The sequence below is a fragment of the Neoarius graeffei genome, chromosome 17 (assembly GCF_027579695.1).
Source record: "Neoarius graeffei isolate fNeoGra1 chromosome 17, fNeoGra1.pri, whole genome shotgun sequence".
NCBI classification, from domain to species: domain Eukaryota; kingdom Metazoa; phylum Chordata; class Actinopteri; order Siluriformes; family Ariidae; genus Neoarius; species Neoarius graeffei.
Genome location: NC_083585.1, coordinates 35,325,867 through 35,350,631, shown reverse-complemented (window position 1 = coordinate 35,350,631; position 24,765 = coordinate 35,325,867). Strand labels below are relative to the sequence as shown.

The following is a 24,765-nucleotide window of genomic DNA, read 5'->3' as shown; positions in this document are numbered from 1 at the left end:
AGGCTATGCGAACAGCAATTTCTAGCTGAATACATGGCCAAGTGAGCAGCCAGGTAACATACAAGCAATTCATGATAGCCAAAGTTCAGTGTGCCACTGCCAGTCATACAACAGAAGTACACTGGAGAAAGCAGCTACATACAACAAAGTATCTAAGTAACAGCATATTCAGTTTAATTAAATGTTGTATGGATGGGCATCTTTCAGTATTGACTTTATTAAGTTAACAGTTTAGAAAATAAATACGGTATTAATTTTGTTGTTGGGCATTGGTATTGACTTTATTAAGTTAAGTCCAGTATTAGACTGGTGCACAGTTCAGGAAATAAATACAGTATTAATTTTGTTGTTATTGAAATACCTATAAATAAATATTTTTTCTTTTACTCTAGCTTTTGTTGTTGATCATGATGAAACTACTGAAACACTGTATTACAGTACAAGCTCAGTTATATGAACCCCTTTTATCTGAACATCCTCTTAGTTAGCCAAACTTTTTCCCCAGAGAGTTTGGATAATTGAGCTTACACCGTACAATACATCCTGCATTTATTCTCCTCAAAGAGTAGCACAAAATGACCTAGATTGCATCTCTGAGCTTCCCTGATTTCTTGGGGCCTACCGCGGCCCCCAGACCCCCGGCCTAATCTCACTGTGCTCAGAGATGCTACTGTTTTTCATGTGTCAATGTCGGCATATCTGCTGAGGTATTGAATGTAAAAATTTATTCATCTTTATTATCCACTTTATTCTTATGATTGGGCATACATAAGATACCAATCCAACCCTGGACAAGATACAAGTTCGTCACAAAGCACCATGCACATGTACATTCAGAAATTCATTCATACCTAGCAGCATTTCAAATAGCAGCAGAACATGAATAAATAATTTTAATGCATTATGTCTCCAAATGTCGTCTCCTAACTATGTTTTGAAATAGAGATATTTCAGTTATTTCTCTCTGAACCTATTTCTCTTATAGACAATGGAGGTATTTCTCTTCTATTTTTTTCTTTTCATTGATGACATTTTTTTCTATTTCTCAATCTTTCATGCTTTTACATAGAATGATCTGACAGTTAACTTTGTTTGGGCTAAAGAAAGTATAGATGTAACATCAGAACAGAGAAGCAAACAGTCATGTAGGTTAAGAAACAAACAGGGTTTGTATCATGAATTTACTAGGGAATTTGTTGCAGTCCAGTACCTGAAACACAATCAGTGAAGAAATCCCTTGACTCTCTAGCAAACATCACCTATCACTCTTTCACACACCATAAATATAGGTGATTTCATACTTTTGTAACACATCAAATAAGCTCCTGCTTAACTCAGTCCAAAGCCCTTTGATATTTGCTTCTTACCAGCTTTTATTTGTTTATTGTATAAGAAATTTGGTGCACAGTAATCTTTCCATTTAGCCGTAAGTTTTAAAGTAAGTAATTATAATGCTTTCTGGTAATTCTGTATGGCTAAACTTGAGTGTTTGGATTAATTTTAATTCATTATACATGACTGAAATGATCCTTGATAACCTAGTCATGTGTGTGATCAGACATTGAGCTTACGTGCAAAAATATGCAAGTTATTCTCTCTGTCTGTGTATTTTATATATATATATATATATATATATATATATATATATATATATATATATATATATATATATATGCATATATGCAGGCTTTAGCATGCTCAAATCACCATTTCAAATCAATTTGTCTTGTTATTTATAAATAACTGCCTTTCTATTTGCAACTTTAAAGAATTATATATGACACTGAGACTGAAGTGATATGAACTCCAAAGGAAAATTTCAACCTTGCTACCGATGGCTACACTCTACAAAGAACTACAGAGATCATCGATTTTAAAGAAACACATTTATAAGAAAAGCAGATAAGTACACTCAATACTGTCTATAATGCATATTTAGATATAGATATATATTTACAATTGACAGATCATTGCAAATTGCTCAACTTGTTCAATTTGCCTGTACGGTCTCATTTTACAATTATTAAACACAGTCTGCTTTACTTACTTATATAATTTAATCTTCAAAAACAATCATGATAAACTCAACACATTTCACTACTATTATACTGACTGGTTACTTTGAGGTAGGACAGACTAACTACATTTATTTTTTTCTTTTGATACTATTGTACATAACAATCATATTAGCAAATTTACTACTTATTGGTGTAATTTATGTAGAGAGATCCCTACATGAACCCATGTATATTTTACTTTGTTGTTTGTCTCTGAATGAATTATATGGCAGTGCTGCATTTTTTCCCTTTATTTTAACCAATATATTAACCACATTTCACGAAGTTACACTTGCTTCTTGTTATGTACAGATATTTTTTCTGTACACATACGCAAATGTGGAATTTGGAAGTTTAGCAATTATGTCTTATGACAGGTATATGGCTATCTGTCATCCTTTACTATATAGCAGTATAATGACTTGTAATAGGGTATGCATATTGATTGTACTGGTTTGGGTTGTGTCTTTTTTAAAGTTCACGATAAACATTTTTTTAAGTTTACGCTTAGAGTTATGTGGAAATATAATAGAGAAAGTGTGGTGTGACAATTATCTTCTTGTGAAACTTGCTTGCTCTGACACCAGTGTGAATAACATTTATGGTATAATTGGTGCCATAGTCGCTATAGTTCTTCCCTTAATGCTTATTTTATATTCATACATGAAAATATTGAGAGTTTGTTTAAATTCCTCTGTAGAGACTACTCAAAAGGCCATGAGCACCTGTGCACCACACCTTGTTTCACTCTTAAATTTCTCTCTTGGCTGTTCATTTGAGATTTTCTCAAGTAGATTTGATAAGATATACATGCCTCCTGTGTTGCGTGTGATAATTTCAGTATATTTTATCATCTGTCCACCACTACTTAATCCTATTATGTACGGTATAAGGTTGTCTAAGATAAAGATGGCTTTTAAAAAACATTTATTTTTTAATGTTTGCTTTGCCTAACTTGTTAAGATGACCAGAAAATACCCATTATATATATAATAGATTTCTGTTTTATGTCCTTTACATTATTGAGTCAAAAATATTACAGAAAAAAAAGTTTGTATCTGAGCAGCATATTCCTTAAGAGAGCACTTTTCAGATTAAAAAAAAACAAAAACAAACAAACAAAAACATCATGAAGGCTTCTGCGTTTTGCTGCAAAATTAAGAAGCAAGTGTGACAGTTAGACTGTCCAGAAGGACTGTGGCTGGTTCTGCAAGAATGTCAGTAAAACCTACAGCTCATTTCCTTATAAAACTGCACTAATTTTACTTGAGACTGCTTTTTTTTTTTTTTTAAAGCAAAGGGTCGTCTCACACCAAATTTTGACTTTGCTTCATTTATTATGGCTTACTGCTGTTTATAGTGGGGGGGTTATGTTGAAACATTTCATTTTATTTTTTCTAAGCCATTTTTGGTCTACAGCATTTCTTTACATATGCCTAAGACTTTTGCACTGTACTGTATGTATGTACTGTTTGTGTGTGTGTGTGTATATATATATATATATATATATATATATATATATATATATATATATATATATATATATATACACAAACTTGTAAAACATTCTAAATACTTAATCAGTGATGCAGAATTTAATGTGTCAAAATTGCTGTAACAAAATGGTTTAATTCCAAACTTAATCTCACTTACTATATATTACTGAGATGCTGTCATGAGTACAGTTATGTTTACAATGAAACATTTGATGTGGATTGTCAAAATAAAACTCATTATGGATGGGAAAGGGCAGGCAATATTCAGAACTTTTTTTGTCATGCAGGGCTGTCATTAGGCCCATAGACTAATAAATGCCTAATTAAATGCCTAGAAATCCTGAGGAAACAACAAGGAGAAGGTATATGTGTATTTGACACAGTAACTGGTTTTGAAAAGTGTGTAAGTATAGTTTGAAATATCTATTAATTCCTACTTTGGGAGCAGTAATGTAAGTGATTTAAAAGGTCTCACAATGAAAAAGGGATTTCAGGTGATAAGCCAAGTGTGAATGTTGATATGAGTACTGTATATGTATAAAATGGCATCTGAATACACAGTGTATTGTTAATATTCCATATAAGAATTATTTTTGAACCATCTGCATACGATATGCAGATAGAAAGGTGGTGGTGGTACCGGTATACTACATGCTATTTAAAATTTTATTATTACCTCAGCCACCTTTGTTGGAGGAGGTTATGTTTTCATTTCTGTTTATTTGTTTGTTTGTCTTTTCCCAATGTAACTAAAAAAGTAGTTAATGGATTTTGATGACATTTTCGGGAAAGGTGGGCCATTGGCCAAGGAACAATTCATTAGATATTAATGCAAATCCAGATATGCATGTGGATACTGGATCCAGATATATATGCAGATCCAGGATTTTTTTTTGGCTTGTTCCCAATATAACTCAAAGTATTGAACATATTTTGATGAAATTTTGAGGAAAGGTGGGCCATGGGCCAAGGAACAATTGGTTAGATTTCAATGCAGATCCAAATATGTGGCTTGGCAGAGGTTTGCACTCTACCGAATGCCCTTGTAGTCATGTCCATGTGTCATATCATACCTTTTTCCCTCGAGAGCATGGGTACCCATTTCTAAAGCTTCAAATTTGAATATGTACTACTAAAAAGTTCTAATAAAATACTGTTTTGTTTCTCCACATATATTCAGCTTTTCATTATTTTAACATTATCAAAAGAACATTATTTCATTATTTTAAGGATTTGTTTGAAGCCATGAGTTACATTCTTCACTCTCATAACTACATACATTTACTATGAATTTTACTTTAGTTCAGGGAGTGCTGGGAAATTTTAACACGCTTGTTTTATCTAACTGCACACATGCAAATGAAACTTGATTTTCTAAATATACACCACTTCTCCTTGTCCTTTTGAATATGACCACATTATTTGTCTGTGCTGGAGACATTTGTGGAAAAAAAAAGCATTGTCTGCCATATATGTATTTCAAAACTGTTTAAAACTGAAATCTGTGCAGCTACATACACTTATCTCAACAATCTATGGAACTATGGAGATGATAAAATTATTTGAATATTAATTTCATATATTTTAATTATGTACATCACACATTTTTTTATTGCATGTGGAATATTTTAGAATTTAAATTTTTTTTCTTCTCAAATAGCGATAACAGCTTTCTACAGTGATGTTAAGCACTTAATGCTTAGTACCGTATATGTCCAGTGTAACTATTTTGGTAATATTCTTGCTATAGGTTACAGCAAAATTATGTTGCTGGCAAACATTAGTGGCTAACAGACAAAACTAGCTGTTCTGACATCAGAAATTAGATACATAGAGAGTGTCCATGAGAGCCCAATGATATTCCATCATCAAATTAAAATGTATCAAGTGGGGTTTGGTATAACACTCCATACAGTCTATGATTTAGCCCAGAGGTGTCAAATTCAGCCCTGGAGGACTACACAACCCTGCAGAGGTTTGAGTTCTTGGAACTAAGCTGATGAGTGGAATCAGGTGTGTTAAATGACGTAGAAAGCTGATCTCTGCAGTACTGAAGCCTTCCATGACTGGAGTTTAGACTGTTAGGGTGCAATTCTCCCATTTGCAAGCAAGTCCTTTTTTAGCGTGCTTCCAGTTACACACAATTCAGTTTCACATATTCTCCCCTACACTCTCTAGTCAAACCCACAGTACTTAACTTCAGACTGAAGGTGGCCTGTTGAAAGAGAAGAAGCCTTTATTTTTGTCACATGTACACTCAAGCACAGCAAAATTCCTCCTCTGCATTTAACCTATCTGAAGCAGTGAAAATGCACACACAAGTGAGCACAAACACATACCCAGAGCAGTGGGCAGCTATGCTACAGTGCCCGTGGAGCAGTTGGGAGTTAGATGCCTTGCTCAAGGGCACTTCAGCCATGATACAGAAGGAGGGGAAAGTGCTGTTCATTCACTCAACTCCCCTCACATTTTTTTATTGCTGGTCCCAGGAATTGAACCAGCAACCCTTTGGAGCCAAGCCTTCTGCATTTAGTATGTGAACATCACGGAAATCTATTCAAAGCATAAACCAGACTCTGAGTTTGAAAATAAATACAGGAAGAGCTTAGATATATTATGAATTACTTCAAAGGAAGGCATTAGTTTTTATGTATGATGTAAAACCAAAAATAAAATATTGAGGTATTTCACCTGACGTCACAGGGTCACGTGATGCCCCGGTGTCTGCCATTTTGAACGTCAAGCTACATACTAATGCTGCAGACAGAGAGGGAGAACCAGCTTGAAAAAAAAATGTGTTACAGACACCTAGAATAGATTAATTTGTCAGTAAGCACTCTATAAATAACCATGGTGTTTGCTTGTTGTGCTGTGGGCTGCCACAACAGACAGGGACAGCGTGCAGGACGCTCCTTTTACCGGTTTCTGGTGATGGGAATTCCGGCTCTTTTGGCTCTTCTTACTATAAGGAGCCGGCTCTTTCGGCTCCCAAACTCGGTTCCCACCGAAGAGCCGGCTCCCGTCGTTCACTTCAAAGAGCCGGCTCTTTGAACCGGATCGTTCGCGACCGACACATCACTACCGGTTTACTACTGACCCAAACAAGAGGGATTACAGCTGTGAAGAGATAGGATTGGGAGCCAACAGAGTACTCCAGACTTTGCAGTGATCATTTCATTTCAGGTTAGTTTATCAGTTAACGCAATTTTGATAAAATATATAGCAAAAAGTAAATGGGTCAGTGTTTGTTAACCCATCTGAGCAGTGAAACAAGACAGTGTTAATTTGTCTAGGGTTGCATGTAGCAGACATCAGACATAAAACGCAATAACAGAGGCTAGAAAGAAACGGGACACAGAAATAAACAGGGAAATTAAGTAAAAAGAAAGAAAGAGGAAAAAAAAGAAAAAAAAAAGAAAAAGAGCGTGGATCTCCAAACACATGAGAAGCCTATCTTACACACATATCACGCGGACTCCACACCTCCACACACGCATCGCGTCTTAAGTCATAACTCATCAGGGGAAATCATGTCCGCATTGGCATGTTCAAAAAACAACCTCGCGTCAACAATGATACCACACGCAAGAAAAAAAAACAGTCAGGCTACTCAACAACCAACCTGGCAGCAGCAGTCGTTGTCATGTAAACACACTTCGGATATGCAAATGCTTCCCGTTACACCCCCCCGATAGCAGAGGGTCGTTGAAACGACGTAGAGTTTTGGTCAGAATGGTCGGTTTCCGTCGTACGTCAGAAAATCAACGTTGAAACGGCGCCGTGAAACGTCGATTTCTCCGCCGTCTGAGAGGGTCGATTTATCACCGTTGAATCAACGTGGGTAAAGGTTGATCTGTCGACCGTCAGAGAAGGTTGAATATACGACGTTGAACCATCGTCACTTTTGCCGGCCAGTTTTCAACATTGGTAGGATGAGCAACTAATTCTGGCCCGTAGCCAGGGGGGATCGGAGGGTTCGTTCGATCCCCCCCCCGCGACACCGCGCCCCGGACACACACGCCTCAAGATTACTCAAGATTTATTCATTTGTTCATGTCCGATGAATATACATTGATTCACACTTAAATTTACAATATCAAATCCAGACTAATCAAAAAAGAAAAGTAGACTAAGTGAGGACGAGTTAGAAAAACGGGTTCATTTCTCCTATGTTTATGTTTACACGTTTTGTTCAGACTGCTTTACACCCCAATCCAGTGGGTGGCGGTAATGCCCCCATTAGACCCCTTTCACTGACGTCACCCGAAACCGGAAGTAAACAAACCCTGCGCCACATTGGAAGACCAACAAACTCGCGATTTGGGGGAAATAACGGCAGCGCGCGGTATGTGAACCCACGAGGCACTTGGTTCATCATAAACCTACAATGGTAAACTTTTGTGCTGTGTTAGGGTGTTCTAACAAAGCTGATGGGAAAGGTGAAAAGAAGTCTTTCTACAGAATACCAGCTGTGATTGAGACACAAGCAAACCAAGGAGCTTTCTGCCGGGAGACAGAGAGAGGATTTAGCTGCTTTATGCAGAGCGGATCTGAATACTTCAAGTCTATTTTGTTACTGGTAAGTCACTAGGCTAGAGTGTTGTAGAACATTTTTTTAAATGTTTACTGAATAAAAACATCCTTAATTTTATCAAATATTCTCTACTCTATATTTCATTTCTTTCTTTTGTTTTAATTTTCCTCCCTCCATCCCTCTTTGGATTTTAAATATAGTTTTTCCCCATGTCCAAATAATGAGGTAGGGTGGCATTTAGAAACCCATAGCCTACTGCTGACTTTCTTTATCAATGCTGCATCAAATTAATTTTGGTTATGTTTTTCTGTTTCCATGTACAGGTGTCTGCGCCGCAGGAGGAATAGGCCACAATTATAAATAAATCATAAAATGTTTCTAAGAACTTGTTCAAGTGTGTTCTGTTCCTTATAAATGTTAAAAGTTATGCCTCATTAGATAGCTTGACAAACATTAGGAGAGGTGCATTGTTGCATGCATTTTTATATCCTGTTGTACATTAAACAGGACGTAGCCTACGCACATTGATATAAATTAAGTTTCACTTTCATGGTTGAAGTATGCGTGTGTTCATCCTAGGCAAGAGCCCCGATGCTTTATTGTTAGCTAGTTTAATTTAGCCTGTTTTGCTTAATTTGTAGCCTTCCTGTTGTACATAAAACAGGAAGTAAAGTTGGATGAATCATCGCCGAAAATTCAACTATAAATCGACCGAAATACGTAGTTGAATAAAGGGTGAAAGGGGGTCTATTCTCTGTCGACCACCAGCCACTTTTCAACGTCGTTTCAACGGAAACTCGTATGAGCAAAGCGGTGTTGAATCAACGACGGTGATTCGACGGCGTATAGGTCGAAGAACATGCCGATGATTCCACGTCGAATCAACGACCCTCTGCTATCTGGGACGATTGTTATGTCAATAAACATCATTTTGCCAATATTTTAGAGACCCCCCAACATTTCCCAAATCATGTTTTCAAAGGATCTCATGTCTGTTTCAGGGGATCTCGGATCCCCCGAGTAACAAGACAGTGTTGTGAACATAGCCTACCTTGTACCGTTTCAAACTGCTGGGGTCATCCTTCATCAAACTGTTGACTTCTGTCGACAACCTTGGCTCCATACCAAGGCTGGGTACAGTGTTTGTGATAAAAGACAGATCCAATTTAACACGAATCACAGCTTACTTTCTTGTTAAAATGTGCAAAGGTCTCCACCATCTCATACCGCCTTGCACTGAAGGACTTAAGCGTGCCGTCCAAAATGGCTGCATCACATGACTTGGTCACGTGGGTGAAATACCTCAATACCAAAGGACATGTAGGCTGTGACTATGCAAATGTGAATGATTACTGTGAATGGAAAGTTGTTTGTCCAGGAGTCTGCACAGATAGATGATGGCTTAATGGTCAAGATGAAATCGCTGGATGCACTGCGCATCAGTGAGCTCCACCTTCTTTGTGCTAGATAATCTCTTCTCTGTCTCTCTCACTCTCTCAAGGCCACAAGCAAATGCAGAGCAGGCATTTTGGTTTATGATTTTTTAAGATATACTGGAAGGTTGGTCCTATTTACACTCATCTTAATTATTATTTCTGTTTTATTCTAACAGAACTAATTATTTACCAGGATTGTTCACAACACCATGTAAAACCTTTTTTTTTAACAACATAATATATATTACAAGAAACATTATTGTAGTTTAAAACAAATGACACACAACTTTAGGAATTTTCAAACTTTATTTGTACATGTATAATAATGCTAAAAGTAGGCCTCCCACCAACTAAAAAGGCAATATGGTCTTTCACTGTGCAGTGGCACTTGATTACTACAGGCCTCAGAAGTGCATAGTTGAAAAGCACATGCTGTAAGTCATAGGCAGAATGTGTGTAAATGGTGTTTACATAAGAAACACCCAGATTCTGGCTTTGCTCCATAATGACTTACTGCCTTCATGGTGTATAAGTCATAGACTTAAGTGAAGGGGACAATTGTTAGGGTTTTGAACCTGGGTCGCTGGTGTAATAATCCAGCAAACCCCCACTAGGCCACCAGGGGGATGACTCAAGTGCAGAGGCGTGAGGCATAGGTAGAGTATCAAAAAACAGTTTATTTACAATATATACAATCCAATGGAAAAAACAAAAAGAAAATCCAAAAGCTCAGAATAATGACCAAAAATAAAAATATCCAAAGGTTCAAAGTCCCAAAAACAAAAGGAAAGGCAAAAATGCAGAACACTCAGAAGATCAAAAATACAAAGTCCAAAGAAAGCAAAAACATCAAAAACACAAGGGCACAGGCAAAATACGTGGGACAGAGGAAACTAGCACTAGACAACATAGCATAAAGACTCCGTGACTAGGGGAACAAACAGAGGAATATTTATACACAAACTCATTAAGGAACAGGGCGGGGCAGGAAACAGGCAATCAAGACAAACACAAAACACAGTGGCGGCCTCTAGAGGCCAAAACAACCATGACAAGATAAACATAACAGTGGCCTCTAGAGGCCAAAACGGTCCCAGTCCTAACAGGACCCCCTCCCCCCCCCCAGGAGCGTCTCCTGACGTTCCCAGGGCGATCCGGAGACTCAGGGAGACCTGTGATGAAGTCGACTGCCACGTGGGACCAGGGACACCGGGGAATGGTCAGAGGATGCAGGAGACCCTGGGGATGCTGTTGTGGGTTCTTGCTTCTGGTGCACACTTCGCAGGAAAGGACGAATGACCTCACTTCCTTCTCCATGCTAGGCCACCAGAAGCGTCTTCTCAAAAAGTCCAGGGTCCTTCGAGCTCCCGGGTGGGCGGTGAGAGGGGACGAGTGACCCCACTGGAGAACCTTGGCCCGGGCTTGATGTGGGACGTACAAGAGGCCCGGTGGCCCCGTCCCAGGACCGGGGTCCTGGCGTTGGGCTCGTCGGACGGCCTCCTCAATACCCCAGCGGACAGGGGCCACAATCCGGGACACAGGGATAATAGGACCAACTTCGCTCTCCCTGTTGGTGGGAGCGAACAGCCTGGAAAGCGCGTCAGGTTTGGTATTTTTGGAGCCAGGGCGGTATGATAGGGTAAAGTCGAACCGACTGAAAAATAAGGCCCACCTAGCCTGTCGTGGATTGAGTCTCTTTGCTTGCTGGAAGTATTCCAGGTTCTTGTGGTCCGTCCAGACCAAAAATGGGTGTTGCGCTCCCTCCAGCCAGTGCCTCCACTCCTCAAGGGCCAGTTTAACTGCTAGCAGTTCTCGATCCCCCACGTCATACCGGGACTCCGCAGAACTCAGGCGGTGGGAGAAGTATGCACAGGGGTGCAACCTTCCTTCCGAGCATTGAGAGAGGACCGCACTGACGCCGCTGTCCGAGGCGTCCACCTCGACGATGAAGGGTTGCGAAGGGTCCGGGAGGACCAGAATGGGTGCCATGCAAAAGTGGTGCTTGAGGTCTTTGAACACCTTTTCTGCCTGAGGAGACCAGACATATGATCCACCTGTCCCTTTGCTGAGGTCCGATATGGGCGCTGCTACAGAACTAAAGTTCCTGATGAACTTGCGGTAGAAGTTAGCAAATCCTAAGAACCGCTGAACCTCTTTGATGGACTTGGGGGTGGGCCAGTCCCAGACGGCCAGGGTCTTGGCTGGATCCATCTGGAGTTGGCCTGTCCGTACAATAAAACCCAGAAAGGAGACCTCGGGAACATGAAATTCGCATTTCTGGGTCTTAGCGAACAGATTGTTCTGTAGCAGCCTCTGGAGAACCTGGCGGACATGGTGGCAGTGCTCCTGCACGGTCTTGGAAAAGATTAGGATGTCATCGAGGTAGACAAAAACGTACAGGTTAATCATGTCCCTCAAGACGTCGTTGATTAGGGCCTGAAAAACAGCTGGTGCGTTGGTGAGTCTGAAGGGCATCACCTGGTACTCGTAGTGCCCTGACGGGGTGTCAAAGGTGGTCTTCCACTCGTCTCCTTGTCGGATACGGACGAGGTGGTATGCATTCCGTAAGTCCAACTCAGTGAAGAAGGTGACGCCTTGGAGCAGGTCGAATGCTGTGGACATCAGTGGAAGGGGATAGCGGTTGCGCACGGTGATCTTGTTCAGGCCCCTATAGTCAATACATGGTCGGAGCCCCCCATCCTTCTTGCCGACAAAGAAGAAGCCGGCACCAGCAGGTGAAGTGGAGGGTCGAATGAACCCAGAGACCAGGGCTTCCTTGATGTATTCATCCATGGCCTTGCGTTCTGGCTGAGAGAGGGAGAACAGTCAGCCCCGAGGAGGAGTAGTCCCAGGGAGCAAGTCAATGGCACAGTCGTAGGCACGGTGCGGAGGAAGAATGGCGGCCCTGCTCTTGCTAAAAACCTCTTTCAGATCCCAGTACTCTGTGGGAACTTGAGATAACTCGGTGAGATCAGGAGGCTCGGCAGGAGACACAGGAGAGCTAGAGAGCAGACAAGAGGCATGGCATGCAGGACCCCATTCCACAACCTGGCTTGTTACCCAGTCTATGCGAGGGTTGTGGCGAGTAAGCCAAGGAAGGCCTAGAATAACTGGGAACTCAGGTGAATGAATAAGGTGCAGGGATATTTCTTCTTTGTGACCTTGAGACTGGAGAAAGACTGGAGAAGTAACTTGGGTGACTCTTCCATCACCTAAAGCTTGGCCATCCAGGGCAGACACAGACAGTGGGACTTCAAGAGGTGCAGTCGGGACATTGATACTTTGGGCGAAGTGGATATCCATAAAGTTTCCAGCCACCCCTGAGTCTAACAAGGCCTGGCAAGAGTGGACGGACTCACCCCAGGAGATGGAAACTGGGATGTAGATTCCTTGGCCAGGAAGTCCGGGATAGAGGGTAGGTCCCGTCATAACCCTCCCTCGGCTGGACGGAGCGGTCCTTTTCCCGAGAGCTCGGGACATGATGCTTGGAAGTGACCAGGCTTGCCACAGTAGATGCAGCACTTGTCCCTCCTTCTGCACTCCCTCTCAGATGCGGAGAGGCGAGTACGGCCCACTTACATGGGTTCTGGACAGTCACTGGAGGAGGTAGACGGGCTCCATGTTGAGGCAGTGAGGCCGGGGAGACTCAGGACTGTTGTCCAGACGAATGGCATGAGAAATCAGTGTTTCGAGGTCACTTGGGCATCCGATAGAGGCCAGACCATCTTTGATGAGGTCAGACAGACCATGGTGAAAGGCTGAAACCAGGGCAGTCTCGTTCCATCCACTTACTGGTGCGAGCGTCCGGAACGAGATGGCGTAGTCTGCGACGCTTCCTCCTTGCCGGATGGACATGAGCTTTCTGGCTGCGTCTTTGCTGATGTCTGCTTGATCGAAGACACGAAGCATCTCCTCCATAAACAGCTGGAAATCAGAGCACTCGGGTCCCTGTCTCTGCCAGATGGCTGTTGCCCAAGCTCGTGCCTTACCAGCTAACAAAGTTATCACAAAGGCAATCTTGTGGTGATCCGTAGTGTAGGTGGTAGGCTGGAGCTCAAAGGTGAGTTGGCACTGGGTAAGGAACTCCTGACACTCACTGTGCTTGCCGTCATACCTCTGTGGTGCAGGAAGGCTGGGTTCGCAAGGTGAAGGAGGCAGCATGGCAGGAGGCACTGGTGGAGGAAAAGGGGGCAGAGAAGTCAGCTGTGCCAGGGTTTTCCCAATTTGCTGAAGCAGTACCTCATGCCGAGCAAGGGTCTCACATTGGCTTGCAAGAGTCCATCCATGAGTGTCCATGGTGGATCCGAGGCATGTTAACGCAGCCATCATTCCCTGAAGGTTAGCCGGGTAGACAGTTGAAGAAGCCTCTGCTGAGTTGGTCATGACGGAGTCTTTCTGTTAGGGTTTTGCTGGGATTCGAACCCGGGTCACTGGTGTGATAATCCAGCAAACCCTCACTAGGCCAAATTTATCTTGCTCTATCACCTAATTATTATGCCCCCCTTGAATGTCTCTACCAGTGTATCGATCAAATCAACAACTGGATGTCACAAATTTTTTTTCAGCTGAACACAGATAAAACAGAAGTAATTCTATTTGGAAAAAAAGATGACTCAGGATTACCACTATTCTTGACACAAAGGGGATTAAAACAAAAGAAATGGTTAAAAATCTTGGGGTTTTCATTGACAGCAAGCTAAACTTTGACAGGCACATGAAAGCAATCACTAAAACTGCATTTTATCACCTAAAAAACATTTCCAAACTAAGAGGACTTATGTCAAAAAATGATCTGGAAAAACTAATATATGCCTTCATCTCTAGTAGGGTTGATTACTGCAATGGCCTTTTCACAGGCCTGCCAAAAAAAACGTCAAACGACTTCAGCTGGTTCAAAATGCAGCAGCTAGGGTTCTCACACGAACAAAAAGAACAGAGCACATTACTCCAATTCTAAGGTCCCTTCACTGGCTTCCAGTAAGCTACAGAATTGACTTTAAAGCATTGCTGCTGGTGTACAAATCTCTAAATGGTACAGGGCCCAATTACCTCTCTGATATGTTGCAGCGGCCTAACCCAATCAGATCTACCAGATCGCAGCAGAAAAATTTACTGTTAAAACCTGTTGTTAAAACAAAGTGTGGTGAAGCAGCTTTTAGCTACTATGCAGTACAGCTATGGAACCAACTGCCAGAGGACATCAAAAATGCTCCTGCTGTTGGCAGCTTCAAATCTAGGTTAAAGACCAAGCTGTTTTCAGATGCTTTCTGCTAAATTATTAATATTGCCATCTCTACATGTTTTAAACTCTTTACTTTTACAGTCTCTCCATGTTTTAAATTTTACTTAACTTTTATTCTATTTTATTCTGCTGTTTTTTTAATTGAACTTCTCATTTTATTATTTTATTTCTACTATTGTTTAATTATTAATTTTCTTCCCCATTTATTTTATGTAATTTTATTTTCTATTGTTTACTGTTTTGCTTTTACTTCTGTAAAGCACATTGAACTGCCACTGTGTATGAAATATGCTATATAAATAAACTTGCCTTGCCTAGGCCACCAGGAGGATGACTCAAGTGCAGAGGCGTGAGGCATAGGTAGAGTATCAAAAAACAGTTTATTTACAATATATACAATCCGATGGAAAAAACAAAAAGAAAATCCAAAAGCTCAGAAGATGACCAAAAATAAAAATATTCAAAGGTTCAAAGTCCCACAAAACAAAAGGAAAGGCAAAAATGCAGAATGCTCAGAAGATCAAAAATACAAAGTCCAAAGAAAGCAAAAACATCAAAACCACAAGGGCACAGGCAAGATACATGGGACAGCAGAAACTAGCACTAGACAACATAGCATAAAGACTCCGTGACTAGGGGGAACAAACAGAGGGGTATTTATACACAAACTCATTAAGGAACAGGGCGGGGCAGGAAACAGGCAATCAAGACAAACACAAAACATAGTGGCGGCCTCTAGAGGCCAAAACAACCATGACAAGATAAACATAACAGCGGCCTCTAGAGGCCAAAACAGTCCCAGTCCTAACAACAATACACAGAAACTGAAAAGTGCATTTTTTTTTAAACATGCATGGAAAAATTACACCCTTATCCTTTAACACTTTCCAGCAAGCTAAGGTTAGCATAGCCTAACTAGATAAAATGTTACCTACATAGTTACAATGGACATATACTAAGCAGTGAGTGTTTGTTTAACATTGTGGAAGAAAAATATCTTCTGTAGACAATCAGAAGACTCAGGTCCATGCAATTTGATTCCAACATGAAATAGGTTTATTTCCAAAAATTCTGAGTTTTTTAAAAATTATTATTTTTTTAATATTACCCCCACTCCCGGCGTCATGGTGGTGTAGTGGTTAGCGCTGTCGCCTTACAGCAAGAAAGTCCGGGTTCGAGCCCCGTGGCCGGCGAGGGCCTTGCTGTGCGGAGTTTGCATGTTCTCCCCGTGTCCGTGTGGGTTTCCTCCGGGTGCTCCGGTTTCCCTCACAGTCCAAAGGCATGCAGGTTAGGTTAACTGGTGACTCTAAATTGACCATGAGTGTGAATGGTTGTCTGTGTCTATGTGTCAGCCCTGTGATGACCTGGCGACTTGTCCAGGGTGTACCCCGCCTTTCGCCCGTAGTCAGCTGGGATAGGCTCCAGCTTGCCTGTGACCCTGTAGAACAGGATAAAGCTGCTAGAGATAATGAGATGAGATGAGACCCCCACTCCCATCTCCATATATACAACCCCAAATCAGAAAAAGTTGAGGTGGTATAGAAAATGAAAATAAAAAAGGTAGTGATTTTTCAACTTACTTTAATTGGTATTTCATTGTAGACAGTATGAAACCAAAATATTTCATGTTTTGTCTGGTCAACTTCATTTCATTTGTTTATATATCCCTTTCTGTATTTCACATCTGCAACACATTCCAAAAAAGTTCGGACAGAGGCAATTTAGGGCTAGTAATGAGGTAAAACAATTAAATAATGCGATTTGAAACAGGTGATGTCAACACGTGACTGTAATCATGATTTGGTACAAAAACAGTATCCAGGAAAGGCTTAGCCTTTGAGGAGCAAACATGGGCCAAGGATCTCCAGTTTGTAAAAAAAAAAATGCATGAGAAAATAACTGAAATGTTTAAAGGCAATGTTCTTCAAAGAAAGATAGAAAGGATTTTGGATATTTCACCCTCTATGGTGCATAATATCAATAAATGAGCCATGTATCTGGATCAATTGTGGTGCATAAAGGGCAAGGGCGCAAGTCTAAGCTGAACACACGTAATCTCTGATTACTCAGAAGGCAACAGATCAAGAATCAATCAAGAACCGATTCATCTATAGCTGCTATAATCATGTGGGCCTGGGAATACTTTGGTAAAACTTTGTCAAGCACTACTATATATTACACTACGATAAGACACTTTTGATGTTGTCTCTGGTTCAGGAGAGGCTTGATATTAGGAATGCGACAGCTGTAGCCCCTTTCCTGAAGATGTCTGCGCGTGGTGGCTCTTAATGCCCTGAGACCAGCCTCAGTCCACTCCTTGTGAAGCTCTCCTAAGTTCTTGGATTGACTTTTCTTGACAATCCTCTCAAGGCTGCGGTCACCTCTATTGCTTGTGCACCTTTTCCAGCCAGCCTTTTCAGCAATGACCTTCTGTAGCTTACCCTCCTTGTGGAGCGTGTCAGTGATCATCTTCTGGACAACTATCAAGTCAGCAGTCTTCCCAATGACTGTGGTTGCATGTACTCAACTAGAGTGAGAGATGCATGGTATTTATACTGTTTTACTCAAACTCAAACTGCAGTATTAAAATATTTTGAGATTTTTTTTGTGCTTTAGACCATAATTATCAAAATTAAAAAAGAAAAAAAAAAGCTTGAAACAGGGCAGCACGGTGGTGTAGTGGTTAGCGCTGTCGCCTCACAGCAAGAAGGTCTGGGTTCGAGCCCCGTGGCCAGCGAGGGCCTTTCTGTGTGGAGTTTGCATGTTCTCCCTGTGTCCGCGTGGGTTTTCTCCGGTTTCCCCCAAAGCCATGCAGGTTAGGTTAACTGGTGACTCTAAATTGACTGTAGGTGTGAATGGTTGTCTGTGTCTATGTGGATGACCTGGTGACTTGTCCAGGGTGTACCCCGCCTTTCGCCCGTAGTCAGCTGGGATAGGCTCCAGCTTGCCTGTGACCCTGTAGAACTGGATAAAGCAGCTAGAGATAATGAGATGAGATGCTTGAAACATTTTAGCTTATGTGTAATGAGTCTAGAATATATTAAATTTTCCACTTCCTTAAATAACTTGAAAAAAAATCATCCACAAAATTGACAAACTGGAGTTACTGATGGCATACAACCAGAATATTCGTGACTGCAGTGTGATGATTATCACGGAAACCTGGCTACATCCGCTCATCCCGGACTCGGCTGTTCAGCTAACCAACCGGCCATTCCATGCACCGCTTCGATAGGAATAAAAGCTCCGGTAAGAGCAGAGGAGGGGGGCTCTGTATTCATGTTCATATGGACTGGTGTACAAACAGTAGGGTCATACACACACACTGCTCTCCTGACCTGGAAGTAATGACTGTGCAGTGTAGACCCTTTTACATGCCCAGAGAGCTGACAACGGTGATCATTGCTGCTCTGTATATCCCACCAGATGCTAATGTTAGCACAGCGCTCTGTCAGCTGTATGCCACCGTTAATAAACAAATGCAAGCCCATCCAGAGGGAGCTTTTATTGTTGCTGGGGACTTCAACCAAGCTTGCCTTAAGACTGTGCTCCCTAATTTTGTATAGTACGTACAGTGCTCCACCAGAGGGAAGAACACATTAGACCATGTTTATTTCAACCTGAAGCAAGCCTACAGAGCAGTACCCCTCCCTCACCTGGGCATGTCAGACCATCTTTCACTGCTCTTGGTCGCTGCCTACACCTCCCTCAGGAAGAAATCCAAACCTGTCACAAAGAACATTAAAACCTGGCCTGAAGGAGCACTCTCCCAGCTTCAAGATTGCTTTGAGCACACTGAGTGGAGCATATTTGAACATCTTGACCTACAGGAGCACACAGAGACTGTTCTGTTCTACATAAAGAACTGCACTGACAGTGTTACTGTGGTGAAGCACATCCGGATCTACCCCAACCAAAAACCATGGATGACCTCGGATGTCCGGACACTCCTGAGAACCCAAAACTCTGCTTTCAAGTCAGGTGACAGAGAACAGTACAGCGTGGCGAGGGCAGAGCTGTGGAGAGGCATCAAAGCTGCTAAGGCTGCTCATAAGAGGAAAGTGGAGGACCATCTCGCCAACAATAATCTGCGGCTGGTGTGGCAGGGGCTACAGAGCATCACCAGCTTCAGGGCATCAGGGAAGCTTTCTTTTTCTCTCCTCCTGTGTTAAGACCACAAGTGGAGGCCATCCACATCGGATCTGCTTTAATATCAACAGATCTTCATTTAAGGTACATGAATCTTTTCATCATGGCACACCTTCTGCCTGTTCAGTGTGCTGAGTGCAGGATGTTTAGTCATTCTTCCTCCATCGCTAGCGATAGCTTTATTAGCTTTATTTGTGATAAGTGCAGATTAGTTAGCTCTCTGACGGAGAAGATTACAGTGCTAGAAGCGCGTGTCCAGGCTTTAGAGAAGGTTAGTGAGCATGAGAACAGTGTAGCTTCTGTAGGGGAAAGTCTGGATGCCCTAGGTGGAGTTAGTAATCCCCCAACTCCGGCATTAGAGCCCTTACAGCGGGGCGAATGGGTGACGGCTCGGCGGCATAAGCATAGAGCCAAAGCTACCGCTGAAGCTCGCCCACGGGAGCACCACTCCTCTCCGCGTCACGTGCCGAACAGGTTTGCTCTCCTTAGTGATGCACCCACTGAGAAACCTGAAAGAGCTCTGGTTATAGGGGACTCTATCATACGGCATGTGAAATTAGCTCAGCCTTTAGGGGCACCAGCAGCTTTAGTCAGGTGTATTCCGGGAGTCAGGGTGCCGGACATAGCAGGTAATCTTAGGGTCCTAGGCAAGCACAGGTTCTCAAAGATAGTTATCCATGCAGGAGCTAATGATATACGCCTTCGTCAGTCTGAGGTTACTAAGAGTAACTTTGTAGAGGTGTTTAAATTAGCGAAGGTGATGTCCGATGCTGTAGTATGCTCTGGCCCCATCCCAATGCGGCGTGGCGATGTAGCTTACAGCAGGTTATGGTCGCTGAACTGCTGGCTGTCCAGGTGGTGCTCTGAATACAGTGTGGGCTTTATAGATAATTGGGCTAATTTTGAGGGCACTGCTGGCCTGTTAGGGCGGGACGGTATCCATCCCACTCGGGAAGGTGCTGCTCTCATTTCCTGCAGCATAGGTCATAGTCTCAGAACAGGCCTAGTTAATTTCTGACAATCCAGAGCCAAGGCCAGGGAGCAGACGAACAGGCTAAACCGACTGTCTGCTAGCTGCACAGAGTCGTCACTCAGGGTCCACTACATTGAGACTGTGTCTGTTCCCCAAGCTAAACAAAAAGGTGGAAATATTCAGAGAGTTTGTTCCAGTAACCTAATCAATATAAAATTAGATCATACTGACTGTACAGCTGCTGCCAGCACCTTTGATCTAAAGGTGGGGCTATTAAATATTAGATCTCTTATATCTAAAGCGCTAATGGTTAATGAACTCATTACTGATCAGGAGTTTAATGTACTTTGTTTAACTGAAACATGGATTAAGCCAAATGAATATATAGCATTAAATGAAGCGAGTCCTCCTGGATACAGTTATATACACCAGCCTCGTCTAACTGGCAGAGGAAGAGGCGTTGCGGTTATTTATAATGATTATCTAGGTGTAACACAAAAACCCGGTTATAAATTTAATACATTTGAAGTTGTTCATACTCATATAATGTATGTAGCCTCGAAAAATAAGTCTACCCAGTTAATTCCATTGCTTATTATTTACAGGCCCCCGGGGCCATATTCTGAGTTTCTTTCTGAATTTGCAGATTTTATCTCAGATCTGGTTATTTCCTTAGACAAAGCTTTAGTTGTTGGAGATTTTAATATTCACTTCGATAACCCAGAAGACCCTTTAAAAACAGCGTTTGTGTCCATCTTAGATTCAGTCGGGATTAAGCAGAATGTCATAGGACCGACCCATAATGGTGGTCACACCCTTGATCTAATACTAACATTCAGATTAAACGTAGACAATATAGTCATACTTCCACAGTCTGAAGTTATCTCAGATCATTATCTCATCTCATTCAAACTATGTCTGAGTAATAATATATGCACCTTACCACGCTACTGTATTAAACGTACTTTCACGTCAACTACTACACAGAGCTTTATAAATGATCTCCCAGAGTTGTCAACTTTGATTGGGTCACTGTCAGCCCCTGCAGAACTTGATCAGGCAACTGAATGCTTAGAGTCAACATTCCGCCATACTTTAGATAATGTAGCTCCTCTAAAAAGGAAAATGGTCAGAGACAAAAAATTAGCACCCTGGTATAATGATGACACTCGCACATTAAAACAGACCACTCGAAAATTGGAACGTAAATGGCGTCAAACAAAATTGGTAGTGTTCAAATTAGCTTGGAAGGACAGCTTCCTGAAGTATAGAAAAGCTCTTAGTGCTGCGAGATCAACATATTTCTCCTCCCTAATCGAAGATAACAAAAATAATCCTAGATTCCTATTTAATACTGTAGCAAAATTAACCAGGAATAAGTCCACTATCGACGCATGCACACCTGCAGTATGTAGTAGCAACGACTTCATGAATTTTTTTAATGACAAAATTGAGAATATCCGACAAAAAATTCAAACTACTAATTTAAGGTCAGACAATGCAAGTGACCGTGTAGTTAACAATATAACTGTATCAGATCATCAGTTAGAATGTTTTACTCCCCTTAAAGAAACTGAATTACTTTCATTAATCTCTACATCAAAAGCCTCAACTTGCGTACTAGATCCCTTACCTACACATCTATTCAAACAGATAATGCCTGGAGTAATTGAACCGCTTCTAAAAATAATAAATTCTTCTCTTACGATTGGCTATGTACCCAAATCCTTTAAACTAGCAGTTATCAAACCCCTGATTAAAAAACCTGACCTTGATCCCTGTCAGCTGTCCAATTATCGGCCAATATCAAACCTCCCCTTTATCTCCAAGATCCTTGAAAAAGCTGTGGCACAGCAGTTATGCTCATATTTACATAGGAATAACATCCATGAAATGTATCAGTCAGGATTTAGACCTCATCATAGCACAGAGACAGCACTGGTTAAAGTAGTAAACGACCTACTGTTGGCGTCTGATCAGGGCTGTGTCTCGCTACTTGTGTTGCTTGACCTTAGTGCAGCATTTGATACCATTGATCATTCCATTCTTCTGGATAGACTAGAAAATGTTGTGGAAGTTAAGGGAATGGCCCTCTCCTGGCTCAGGTCTTATCTAACTGATCATTATCAGTATGTTGATATAAATGGTGATATTTCTAGACGTACCGAGGTAAAGTTTGGTGTTCCACAAGGTTCTGTCTTGGGTCCACTGCTTTTTTCTCTATATATGTTACCTCTGGGTGATATTATTCGTAAACATTGTATTAGTTTCCACTGTTATGCTGATGACACACAGTTGTATGTCTCTGCAAAACCTGATGAGAGACACCAGCTTAATAGAATTGAGGAATGTGTTAAGGACATTAGACACTGGATGCTTATTAATTTCCTTCTGCTTAACTCTGACAAGACTGAAGTACTTGTACTAGGACCACATACAGCTAGAAGTAAGTTTTCTGATTACACAGTGACTCTGGATGGCCTTTCTGTTTCTTCACGTGCAGCAGTAAAAGACCTCAGAGTGATTATTGACCCCAGTCTTTCATTCGAAACTCACATTGATAACATCACCCGGATAGCTTTCTTTCATCTCAGAAATATTGCAAAGATAAGAAATTTAATGTCATTGCGTGATGCAGAAAAACTAGTCCATGCTTTCGTTACTTCCAGGTTGGATTATTGTAATGTCTTACTGTCTGGATGTTCCAATAAGTGCATAAATAAGCTCCAGTTAGTTCAAAATGCAGCAGCAAGAGTCCTTACTAGAACTAGAAAATATGACCACATCACGCCTGTCTTATCCACACTGCATTGGCTCCCAATCAAATTTCGTATTGATTATAAAATACTACTATTGACCTTCAAAGCACTAAATGGTCTCGCACCACAGTACCTGAGTGAACTTCTGCTCCTCTATGACCCGCCACGCCTACTTAGATCAAAAGGTGCAGGCTATCTGCTGGTACCTCATATAGTGAAGGCTACATCAGGGGGCAGAGCCTTTTCTTACAAAGCCCCACAGTTATGGAACAGCCTTCCAAGTAATGTTCAGGAATCAGACACAGTCTCCGCATTTAAATCTAGGCTGAAAACATATCTGTTTAGTCAAGCCTTTTGTTAATGGTGTTTATGAGGTAAAGGTGTAGATCTAGAGGGTCCTCAGACACAGAGTGTTTTGGTAAACTGGGATGTATGGATGCTGTCAGTCCCCACTCGCTTGCTCACTCGAGTTTGCTGACGGTGTAGTGGCTGGCTGCTTTATGTCCCGGGGCTCCCTCATGCCTGTGTTACCTTCTGGCTCTCTCCTTTTAGTTATGCTGTCATAGTTAGTTGCCGGAGTCCCTGCTTGTACTCGGTGCAATATGTATACTGCTCCTACTTATTCAGGTGACATTGGGCATACCTAACAACCTGTGTTTTCTTTCCCTCCCCCCCACCCCAAATCTGTCCCTCTGAGTTACATGGAGTCAACAGGAAATCTTTTGGTGGAGAGGGTGGAGACCTCGACTGGCTATCGTAGCCTGCAGGGAATTGGCCATCAGACTTTCTGTCGCATGTCCCAGACCCAGTGAAATGTAACTGAATTGTCTTGGCCAGCCCTAAGGGTCCCATCTGCATCTCATCATTGCTGAGGAGTGTGCTCCCATCACCCAATCAAGCATCCAGCCAGAGCAGGTCATGATATATTTTTTACCATATTAACATGCCATTGTTGTGTGTTATGCCTGATGTAAAGACTCTCGTCTCTGCGAGCCTACCACACAGATTTAATACTTGTCATTTTTAGGGCATACCTAACAACATGTGTTTTCTTTCTCTCCCCCCCCCCCCCCAATCTGTCCCTCTGAGTTACATGTTGGTCCTGGGATTGAGATGCTGGCCTCTTCTGCCCCTCAGACCTGCTTGATCCATCCTGGTGCCCTGTGTCTGGTTGGAGTTTTATCACACCGCTCCTGTGAAGGACAGCCCCATGAGGACAGTTGAGGGTTATACCTGGAGGATGCTCTGGACTCTTATAGTAAAGCTTTTATGGCTGAGGACTACAGTTGTCTTGCTAACTTTAGGACTGCAGTTATCATGAACAGTTTTGCACTCAAGTTTCCATCAATGAAGAGTTATAACATCAACGAAACTGTCCTCATGTTAAAACTGTTAATATTATAGTCAGGCTGTCTGTTGTTGCCCAAATGAGGATGGGTTCCCTTTTGAGTCTGGTTCCTCTTGAGGTTTCTTCCTCATGTCGTCTGAGGGAGTTTTTCCTTGCCACCGTCGCCACAGGCTTGCTCATTGGGGATAGATTAGGGATAAAATTAGCTCATGTTTTAAGTCGTTCAAATTTTGTAAAGCTGCTTTGCGACAATGTTTATTGTTAAAAGCGCTATACAAATAAACTTGACTTGACTTGACTTGACCAGCTACAAAGGCTCCATACCCGTCACTACCATCGCTGACGCATTGCTGGCTGAGGAATTAAACAGTTTCTTCTCCCGCTTTGAAGCAGAGGCTCCACACACAGCTGCACGACCACCACAGACATCCAATCACAGCACATTCACACTCCAGGAACACCAGGTGAGGCAGGTGCTGAAGACTGTGAACATCAGGAAAGCAGCCAGACCAGATGGTGTACTCGGAAAAGTACTCTGTGCCTGTGCTGACCAGCTGGGGGGAGTCCTGACCAGGTTGTTCAACCTCTCACTGTCACAGGCTACTATCCCCCAGTGCTTGAAATCAGCTACCATCATCCCTGTCCCAAAGACTCCTGCCCCAAAGTGTCCCAATGACTACAGACCTATTGCCTTAACATCAGTAGTCATGAAATGCTTTGAGAGGCTCATCCTTCACCACATCAAGGACTGTCTCCCCTCAAACCTGGACC

The 24,765-nt window shown here is 41.9% G+C and overlaps 1 protein-coding gene across 1 annotated transcript; it reads left to right on the top strand.

Annotated features, from left to right (window-relative positions):
- Positions 1 to 2,075: 2,075 nt before the first annotated feature.
- Positions 2,076 to 3,011, top strand: LOC132901145 (olfactory receptor 4B13-like). Its single transcript, XM_060943497.1, has one exon. The coding sequence runs from the start codon at positions 2,076 to 2,078 to the stop codon at positions 3,009 to 3,011; it is 936 nt and encodes a 311-aa protein (XP_060799480.1).
- Positions 3,012 to 24,765: the final 21,754 nt, after the last annotated feature.

Coding starts and splice junctions, on each gene's coding strand:
- LOC132901145 (XM_060943497.1), top strand. CDS start 2,076: ATGATAAACTCAACACATTTCACTACTATTATACTGACTGGTTACTTT.